Source organism: Agrilus planipennis, unplaced genomic scaffold (assembly GCF_000699045.2).
Source record: "Agrilus planipennis isolate EAB-ADULT unplaced genomic scaffold, Apla_2.0 scaffold40, whole genome shotgun sequence".
Classification (NCBI taxonomy): Eukaryota; Metazoa; Arthropoda; class Insecta; order Coleoptera; family Buprestidae; genus Agrilus; species Agrilus planipennis.
The window spans coordinates 1,113,935-1,124,354 of NW_020438938.1; the positions used below are offsets into that span (position 1 = coordinate 1,113,935).

The following is a 10,420-nucleotide window of genomic DNA, read 5'->3' on the forward strand; positions in this document are numbered from 1 at the left end:
TATAAGTTAGCGCAATACATATTGTACATACAGATTAATACATAAATTATTAAGTTCGAAGAATTTACCATTTGTGTATTGGTTCGCGGTGTACAACGGCGTTGAAACCGTGATGATGATCGGCGGTATATTCGACGATTCTCTTGTGATGACCGTCGGGTTCAACTAGGGAGTAACTGCCCTTAACTTGATCCTTGTAACGTTCTTCCTTTTGGGATTTGACGTCGTGGGTGTGTCCATCATGTACGGTGTAACCGAATTCGTAATGTGGTTCATGGGTATGTTCTTCCTTGTGCACAATTGGGACTGCGTGGACGTTGGGTGCGGCGTGGACGAGGACGGGTGCGGCGTGGACATGATGGACCGGGATTTCGTGGGCAATATGGANTAACTGTTACCCTCATTTTTTAGTAAAGTAAAATATATTGGTAAAGTTCAAATCCTGGAAAACCTAAAGGTTATTTTTATTGGTTTATTTGGGAAAGAAATGACAAATCGTTTCTTAAACGGAGAGAATGATTGTTTCAATTTTCAATGTTAATGTTTTGCATTGATTTCAATGGAGTGAATTACTGGAGCGTGAAGCAGTGTGTCTAAGGATATCTACTAAATAACCTTTAAATGAGGTGCAATAACAATGAGTTCTTGAACTTGATTTTTGTATACGTATGAGTTACTAACAAAAAGAAAGTTATGTAAAAAGATGCAAAGATCATCTAAATGTTATTGTTTTGAACGTTAAATCAATTAAGCGTTGATGTTAATTTTTATTATTAATTGTCCTTTAATGAATGATTGAGATAATATTTCTNGATTAAGTAATCAATAAAACTGTTTTTTATGACTTACTTTGTATGACATTGCCGCTTCGTTTATTGTTGCTGCTGAATTGTTGGTTATCTGCGATGTTGTGGTACTGACTGAGGGTATCAGGAGTAGTATTTATACCAATTGTAAAATATCCACACTTTTTTCGTAATTTAAAAAGCAGTAAATTAGTTGTATAGATAGTGCTACTATGCGTAAGTGATTATTGATGAGTTGAAGTATTACGTGACTGTACTTTTTCTCCAGGCATACAGAGTGTGAAGGTAGAATGTAATTTGTTTTCGTTTTTCTTTTTTTCTTGTCACAATTAAATATTTCTGATGTTAAAAATTCCTAATGATGGAACGCAAATGGGATAGCTATTTATAAACAATTTTGCTAATTTCATCTTTAATTAATATACCATCGAACAGGATGTTGTAGAAGTGCGTTTAACGGAATGTGTGTTAAATTTTTTATCATCCATGATGATACTTTTATGCAACCCCCTTTCGTTTAGCTTTATTTTCTTGAAAATCTATACTGATATATCTATACGCTAGATATTCCGATTAATGTGGTGATGGTTATGCATATTAGCTATTTGGTAAAGAGTATTAAATCTGTTGTGCATCATCGACTATGATACTGCTGTTTAAGGGTTGATTTTTGAAAAAAGCACCCCAATACAAGCATATATGCGTTATAAAATTTTTTGAGGCGAGTTACAGTATGAAAAAAGTTATTTTGCACAAAAAAGGTAAATAAAAATTTAATTTGATGAAGCAGTTAAAAATTAGCATTGGGCCAAATAATCCTATGAATAAGTATTAAAACTAAGATGAAAGATAAACAATTTATAAAATTTTTAAGAGTGAGTGGTTTTTCAAGGTTTTAATGTTTGTCGTTTGTGATTATCGTTTTGTTGTTTAAGGTCTACTTGTCATTTTTATAATTTTTACCAAGTTTTACTAAAGTCAATAGAAACATTTTAAAATTTTCTGTTGGACTCTGCAATTTATTTCAATATACAGGGACGATTATCATGGGTAAGCAGTTGATATGTCTAAGGGAAATTGACGCAAAAATTAAAACTATTTTTCAATATGCATTTTCTAAACTCAATCGATCGTTACCGTGAGCTATTAAAAGTGCATTCGAACAAAAATTCAAAAACTGCCGAATTGTTTTACTTCTGCAGCAAAACATGAAATAACAAAGTAGGTAATAAAATAATTGATTTCCAAATTAAGCATTTAATGACCTGAAAGTACAGAGACAGAGGTTAAAAATAAACTTTTCACTTAGGTACTGTAATACGATATGTATGCGTCTTGTGCACGTATTTTTATTAATTGCTCGAAAGTAATAAATAATAGACACTCACTAAAACAAATGGGAATCTATTTTTAATTGAACCGATACATATACTTTTCCCTTATAGTTCACATAATTATTTTGTTGTTTACTGGAAATTGTTTTGTAGTCGGATTGAGTAACAATTATTCATTAATTACTGCTTTTTTTATTAAATTTCTACAGTTGCATAATATTTATTAAAACAATAAACGTCTGTTCTGATTAATTCTCGTATGCCCTCTGACTGTAGATGGATGATCTGTAGTATTATCTCATTATTACATTTATAATTAAAAACCACGTATTAACACAAAAGTTTCCCATTTAATTAGTTATTCAACTGTTTAGAGGTTCAACTACAAAGCCTCCCTGTACTTTTACTCATAATGTATTGTTTCACAGATTTGAGTTTTCTATAAAATTTCTGGTTCCTTTTAATAATTCAGGCGTGAGCCGCGTGACCGATCATTCCACACACTTTTTTAATGATTAGTAGAATGCTGAAACCCATAATTTGATTTGTGCATTTCTATTGAGTATATACATGTGTTTGTGTCACAGAATCAACGGACCACTTCGTCATTCAGAAAATAATAAATTACGTACCAATCTACCCTTAGTAAGCCTTACACAAGGCAGGCGTAAGTTGTGATTTTAAATTACTTTTGAACCAACAATTATTTTCGGAAAATCTTATGTGTATTAGTCTTGGTGTTGACTTTAAAATCCCATGTGAATCTCAATGGTCCAATATTAAACACACGGACTCATGTTTGAGACATTTATAAACAGTAAGGGCGCTTTTAAATACAATTTTTGTACGAGTCTCTACAGGGATAAGGTGGAACAATATAAGAGAAAATAAACATTCACATTTATAACGATTGAAATAAATAATATATTTATTTATAGTAGAAATGGTATTGTCTAATAACGAATTAAAGGAAAATTGTTGTTTCAAAGTCAGTGTAATAATTTTGCGACTGGGGCAGCGTACGCTACTGGAGACACTGGGGCAATAACTTTACCGAGAGGTTCCCTGTGTACGATTGCGTTAAAGCCGTTATGGTCGTCAGCGGTATATTCCACGGTCCTCTTGAAACCGTCGGAATCGATTAAGGAGTAACTTCCATGGACCGCGTCGTTGACTCGCGACTCTTGTTGGGCTTTGGAGTCACCGGTGTGAGGGTCAGACACGGAGTAGCCGAAGTCGTAATGGGGTGGAGCGTATGGTTCGGCAACGATTGCTTTAGCGATGGGTGCAGCGTGGGCAATGGGAGCGTAATGGGCTACTGGGGCGGCATGGACAACTGGGGCTACTGGAGCGGCATGAAAAACTGGGGCTACTGGGGCAGCATGAACAATTGAAGCTACTGGAGCGGCGTATTTTTGGTATACAGGTGCTGCGGCGTAAGCTACGGGAGTAGCAACGGCTAAGGGTGCGTGGGAGACCTCAGGGGCGGACTGGTAGGCGTAAGAAACAGCATGGGATGCTGGAACGACTCCTGCAGCTGCTGTTGCAACAATAGCAGCCATAACGAATATCTGAAACAAAAGAAAAAAATACATAAAACAAAATACTTTAAGTGAGTAGTTATTACATACTTTGTAGACCATTTTTAATTGGATAATGTACTCGAGACTAGGTTCGATACTGATACTGTTTGAGGGTTAATTAATTTCGTATTTATATGGTAGAATTGCACGGTCCATTCCTACCATAAAGTGAAATGTCTCAAGTGCCTATCTGCATCCAGCATGTAGGTAGATTCGGGCTCAAAATAACAGGGTCTACGTGTCTGTGTGTGTGTGTGTGTGTGTGTTTGTGTGTGTGTCATTAAAAATGGTCCACTATTGTGCAAATACTTTTACCTAATTGACCTAGATAATTTTAGCCGGAGGTATTTCAATCAAAACGTGCGACGCGATGGCGCGCGTGGGATGTGTGTGTATGTATGTATGCGAAACTGTAATAAGAGATGTGTGAAGGTCAATATTCAGAGGCCAGTTTTAATTAGAAAACTGATAAAATGCAGATAAAGACCTTTCTAGGCTATGGGACCTTCGTATTGATAATGTCCGTTGATTTTTATTAATTTGCGTTAAAAAGTGAAAAATTGGTTTGCAGTTTTGTTGGATATATGAAGAGATTTCTGTTATGTTTAGACAGTTTCTCTTAAAAAAGGTTGAGACTACTCAGTAAAAGAATGTGAGTTAGTAGAACTTTACCGTTTTCACACATTTTTTTAGAGAAAATTATTATTTTATACTGGCCATGTAAACATATGCAATTAAGAAGAGAAAGTGAATATTATGATTGGGAAAACCCCGAGAAGAGCGAGAGCTATGGAAATCGATAAGGGAAATGATAGGATGGTAGGACACCTTATAAGTCATGAAGGCCCACTTAGGGACATAGGTATTAGAAGCAGAAGTAATGAGATTAGATTTCATTGTATCATCATAAGGCCGTCAGTCCTACAGCTGGTTGGACACATACCTCCACTCCTTCCTATCCTGAGCTAATCTTCGCATTTCCCTAAAACTAGAACAATCCACATCCTTAACTATTTGCGAACAGTGATCTAATCTAGGCCTACCTTTATCCATCCTAACTCCCGTTTCTACCTCTAGCATACCTCTGACTAGACCTTCATGCCTGAAAGGGTGTCTTACCAACCTGTCTCGCCTATTAATTATTGACTTCCATAGAGTCCTTTGTTCTTCTATTCTTTATAATGTCTCTTCATTTTTAATCTTCTCTATCCACGGTATCGTCATCATTCGCCTGTAACACCACATCTAGAACGCTTCTAGCTTTTTCTTTTCTGTAGCGCCCACCCTCCATGTTTCGCACCCGTACAGCGCCGCGCTCCAAACACACACCTTTAATAATCTTTTTCGAATTTCTAAATAAACCGTTCGCGAGCATACAAGTGACTTCTTTTTATCGGCGACTCGACCCTCTGCTTTATATCCCTACTAGTCTTTTTGTCCTGACTTCCTAGATACTACTTATATTTTTTCGTCTCCTATCTTTATATTCGCTCTTCCCTTGCATACCAGTATTTTTGTTTTACTTTTATTTATTTTTATACAGTACTGTTTTGTCAATACCGCTTTCATTTTATGTAAAGCTTGTTCTAACTCCTCCTTGCCAGATGCTAGATGCTAATACTGCTATCTGGAAATCTAAGCTGCATATCTATCCCTACAGTTGTACTGTCTTTAATAATGTTGATCGTATCTTTGATGTACAGACTAAAAAGTAGCGATGACAGTGTGCATCCCTGTCGGTCTCTTTCGTTGTAGTCCCATCTCTATAACTGCCTGTTGCTCTTTATAAGTTTAAAGATTAGATTTACAACACGCAAATAGTCAAAGATACTCTAGTTTTCGGGAAATGCGATGATTGACCAAAGACTAAAAGAATCGGATGTGCATGTCGAATCAGTCATCAAACTGACACCCTTCTGATGATGACTCCACTAACCATTTTAAGCACTCTTTCGAAGTCCTTCAATCCTTTTGTATTTTCAAAATCCAAAGTATGTAAGTATCTGAATTCGATTAGGAGATAATCCTGATTTTTTTTTAAAACTAAAGTCAATTTATTTTAACTTTGCCCATACCATATCATACCATGGCTAAAACAAAATATGCAAAGCTTTGGTGGAGATAGAAGCGAAACCGAAGCAGACATTTTGCGTAACAAGACGAAAGGTTCGCATAATTATTAAATAATCAATCGAAAGAAATTGTGTTTCTGGAACAATATCGTCAGATAATTGGCGAACCAACGCCCGATGCCTGGCGAGATAAAATTTTTAGTTAACCGATAATAAATACATGCATAAGTTTGTATTATAATACGTGTATAAGCATATGTGTATATGTATTTGTTGTCAGGCCTGAGTTATAATAATAATAATAGAACAGACAGACAGAATGTCTCGATTAATTATTTACAACTGCATACTTCGGCTGAATGAAAACGAAATTCTGCCCAGAGCTGTCTGCGTCAGCAGCTGTATCTGATACATTTGGAAGAAAAGAAAATGAAACGCTTTTCTCACATAAGCTACATACATACAAGAATTGTTTACCTTTTAGTTGTATGTTTACACTATTGTGTTTTTAAATACTAACCGCTAAAAGCATTACTTTTACTATCAGGTTTTTGTAAAATATTGAAACTAATGAGAAAAACCATTACAAACTGTACATTAATTGTGTTTACTAAATAATTGATCAAGCCGATGTAACTCAAGTCATTTAAATATCCACTTTTTCCTTTTTAAACCAACAAGTTGATTTTTCATTGTTTATTTATCAAATTCTTCGGTTATTACTTTTGGTCGACTGTAGATGACTTACAAATTGTAACCATTTCTAACACTACGTAAAGTTTCATTACGGTAACATATTAACGAACATGTACATAGATTTTACAGGACAAATTGCCTTATTAGGTATTACTGCGTACACAGCCATTAACAATTACGTACGAGGGTGATTTATGAATAATTAATTTGAATCTTTACACAAAAAATGACTTGAAGAATATGGTACCCTTTCTAATTATTGTTTTTGAATTTGTTTTCAATCACTTCGAGTAAGAAGTCCAAATTACTGAATGAATTTCAGATTTTTTTTTTTGTTATCGAATAACATCATAATAGGTATTTGTACGATACTCCGATCCTCCCAAATATAAATTTACAAAAAACTGGAAGGTTATGCCTACATTTATACATATATCCCTTACTCCTTTACTTTAATTTTTGTATTTTATTAATAACTTCCTGAATCCGTTAACTAATTTAATAAATGCGAACTTAACTATTCAACTTCATGAAATTTTCTACACATCGTCAGGAGTACAGAAAAGAAGGTAGGGTATCTTTTATCCAGAAAACTATACTGTTCCCGAGTGATGGAAAAATTAGTTTTATGTGATCGTCGATGATTTTTTTGATTTTGAACGCGAGCGAAGCCGATGGTAAAACCTATCATTAAATTTTGTACACATGCATTATCAGAAGTACAGAAAAGGACATGGGGTACTTTTTATCCAAAAAGGAAATACTGTTCCCGAAAGATATAAAAATTAGTGTTGTGTGGTCGTCGACGATCTATGACATGTATTTTTAGGACAGCAAAGCAAGCGAAGCCGCGAGTAAAACCTATCATTAAATTTTCTGCACTATTTGTTAGGGGTAGGAAATGGACTTAAGATACCTTTTATTAAAAAAAAATACTGTTCCCGAGGGATCGAAAGGTTAGTTTTAATAAACGCACACAATAAATAAATACATGAAGAAACCATTATTTATACATGTCAATGATTTCACAATAAAAATCATCATTTTCTACTGGTTAAATATGCGTATTATCGAATTATTCCTTAGTAGAAATCTCTATATAGGGGTACTTTAACTAGAGTAGGGGCTGACGGTGGGGCTGCCACTTTCGTAATAACCTTCCCAATGGGTTCTCTGTGTACCACAGCAGTGAACCCTTTGTGGTCATCGGCGGCATATTGGACCACCCTCTTAAAACCATCAGGATCAATAAGCGAGTAACTTCCCTGCACGACGTGACCATTTCTAATCTCCTGCTGCTTCTTTATATCACCAGTGTGATGGTCTTCAACCGAGTAACCAAATTCATAATGGGCCGGGACGTCCTGCTCATTCTCAATTTGTATAGTTCTATGAATTGGGGGTAATTGTACAGGAGCGACTCTAATTTCCTTGCGAATAGTCGGGACGTGGACCGGCTGAGTGTAAATAGTTGGAAAAGCAACTTTGGGAATCAAAGCGGGCTCCTGAATCTTATGGATTTGATACGTGGGCGATTGGTGGTGGATTATTGTGGGAGAATGACTCACGTAAGATGGTCTTTCAACAGGTGCGGTGTACAGGAATGGTGAAACTGTTTTCTTTATCACTTGTGGCACATAGTGTTGGACGTGGTCACTTGGATGTGATATGTAGCTGTAAGAAACGGCGGGAGCTTGTTGAACACCAGCAGTTGCTACAGTCCATACGTAGGCAAATAAAATAATCTGGAAGATTTTTTTATTGAAATTTATTAAAACTATACTAATACCAACGAAAAAATAGAACAAGGAACAGGACTTGCCTTTTGAACAGGAAGAATATGAAAGATTTACCTGTGTTACAATGTTCATAACGGGCACGTAATGATGCACTGTGATCAATACCATGTATCAATAGCTTATGGTGTTTTGTGCAATTGAGTGCTTTTATAATATTAAGTGAACTAGAACATTTCATAAAAATAAACACCGGAATGGTCATTACCAGATGTTAAACGGGCAGGTAATCTGACCGTTAACGTTACAAGCAATGTATCTGTCGATATAATTGCTATGGTTGACCTGATTTGTTACTTTTTATTGTTTAATTAATGTAAACATTTATTATTATATATTATTATGACGAATTATGACATAAATGGTACCAATAGGTTTGGATCGTTTGACAATGCCGTAATAAGAATTAAACTACTATAGTAAAGACAGCAAGACATAATTGCTTTTATTAATCCATTGTGGGAATTAATTTCATTATTTCAATTATGTTTTATATCTTCAGATTAGCATTGTTCGGTATTATATAAATTACACAAACAGGAAAACAGAAAGTTTCAAGGAATACGAGGGCTGTCTTAGATAGATGCTGACCTCTTAGGTAAAGACGTAACTGCAAGTTAATTTCCGTTAAAATGTAGAAAAAGATACACATATTGTGTAGTTTTGATGGTTGGTTTTTCAATTAATAAAATCTGTCGATAATAACGGTCCATTAAACTAACAATAAACTGCTATAAATAAATTTTATTTACGTTTAAAGCGCTTATAAATAAAGCTATACATTCGTGAAAAATAAATAATAAAACACAAAACCAGCTCGTTGCGATTTTGTTTAACACAATTTCCTATATCAAGTCAATCGAGGATTCGTCGATTAAATTAATGGATGTATTTGGCGACTGGGGCGGCGTACGTCAAAGCTGGGGCCACAACCTTGGCGACTGGGGCAGCATAGGCGACTGGTGCTGGGGCAATAACTTTACCAAGGGGTTCCCTGTGTACGACTGCGTTGAAACCGTTGTGATCGTCAGCGGTGTACTCGACGGTCCTCTTGAAACCGTCGGCGTCGATCAGAGAGTAACTTCCATGGACGACGTCGTTGACTCGCGACTCTTGTTGGCTCTTTGAGTCACCGGTGTGAGGGTCAGACACGGAGTAGCCGAAGTCGTAATGGGGTGGAGCGTACGGTTCGGCAACGACGGCTTTAGCGATGGGTGCAGCGTGGGCAATGGGAGCGTAATGGGCTACTGGGGCGGCATGGACAACTGGGGCTAATGGGGCGGCGTATTTTTGGTAAACTGGAGCCGCCGCGTAAGCAGCTGGAGCTGCAGCGTAAGCAGCTGGAACTGCAGAGTAAGCAGCTGGGGCTGCAGCATAAGCAGCTGGAGCTGCAGCGTAAGCAGCGGAAGCGTGGGCTGCTATGGGGGCAGATTGGTATGCGTACGATACCGCTGGGGCAGCGCTGTATTTTGCTACAGCAACTGGGGCGGTGGGAATTAACCCAGCGTTTGCTGCAGCCGCAAGAACGACGAATGCAAACAACTAAAAAGAAAAAATATTCATTAAAAGATGCGTATTATACACAAAATGTGAACAAACTAAAGACTAAAATAAAATAATTCGAAGTGGTCTGTAGCATCGTGCCACAGATGGCGTTTACTGCGCCATTTGTAGTATTTTCTAAAAGTAAAGACTATATGTATATACTGGTGTGAAAAATGAACCTTGATGTAACACTGTATCACAACAACCACCACCTAAGTACCGTTAAAATTATGTTTTTATCACTCACTTTGAGAGACATGGCACTTGTGTTGATCTGTTTGTGTTTGGGTGCTGGTTTTTTCTGAGATGTCGACGTGTATGATCCAATTGTAGGTAATTCGCGGTTTATATAGGAAAATAAAAAGGTGTGCCTAACGCATGGTACGGTGGTGCGCCCCGGACCTTTCACTGACACAGTTCCAGCGTTATCATCAGATCGTTGGCGAAAAATTCGGTAGCCTGTTCGATAACGTAACCTATCATTAATAAATGCGAAATATTTTGCAATGACCCTGAAAAATTTTGACCCTTATACGATAATAATAAAAGCAAAGTCTCTTAACAACTTGTAATATTACCATAGTTAAT

At 36.5% G+C, this 10,420-nt stretch overlaps 3 protein-coding genes across 3 annotated transcripts; all 3 read right to left on the minus strand.

Moving 5' to 3' along the window:
* LOC112904433 (cuticle protein 8-like) lies at positions 1-861 on the minus strand. The gene is made up of 2 exons (XM_025974448.1): positions 850-861; positions 1-391 (listed from the first exon to the last, which is right to left on the minus strand). Exons 1-2 carry the CDS (start codon positions 859-861, stop codon positions 65-67), a joined length of 339 nt encoding a protein of 112 aa, XP_025830233.1. The 3' UTR covers positions 1-64.
* A 2,167-nt stretch (positions 862-3,028) lies between these two features.
* LOC108735389 lies at positions 3,029-10,153 on the minus strand. Its single transcript, XM_018467328.1, has 5 exons — positions 10,080-10,153; positions 9,170-9,829; positions 7,623-8,236; positions 3,772-3,826; positions 3,029-3,711 (listed from the first exon to the last, which is right to left on the minus strand). Exons 1-5 carry the CDS (start codon positions 10,089-10,091, stop codon positions 3,130-3,132), a joined length of 1,923 nt encoding a protein of 640 aa, XP_018322830.1. The 5' UTR covers positions 10,092-10,153; the 3' UTR covers positions 3,029-3,129.
* On the minus strand, positions 7,569-8,468 carry LOC108735450 (cuticle protein 21-like). Its single transcript, XM_018467408.1, has 2 exons — positions 8,345-8,468; positions 7,569-8,236 (listed from the first exon to the last, which is right to left on the minus strand). The coding sequence occupies exons 1-2, from the start codon at positions 8,396-8,398 to the stop codon at positions 7,574-7,576; spliced, it is 717 nt and encodes a 238-aa protein (XP_018322910.1). The 5' UTR covers positions 8,399-8,468; the 3' UTR covers positions 7,569-7,573.
* Positions 10,154-10,420: the final 267 nt, after the last annotated feature.

Excerpts from the sequence above, each read along its gene's own strand:
- LOC108735389 (XM_018467328.1), bottom strand. Across the intron at positions 3,827-7,622 it reads ACGAAAGTGGCAGCCCCACC|TATCAGTATCGAACCTAGTC; the intron begins GTCAGCCCCTAC and ends ACCCTCAAACAG. Across the intron at positions 3,712-3,771 it reads AATTAAAAATGGTCTACAAA|ATATTCGTTATGGCTGCTAT; the intron begins GTATGTAATAAC and ends CTTTTGTTTCAG.
- LOC108735450 (XM_018467408.1), bottom strand. The coding sequence starts at position 8,398 with ATGGTATTGATCACAGTGCATCATTACGTGCCCGTTATGAACATTGTA. Across the intron at positions 8,237-8,344 it reads TTATGAACATTGTAACACAG|ATTATTTTATTTGCCTACGT; the intron begins GTAAATCTTTCA and ends AAAATCTTCCAG.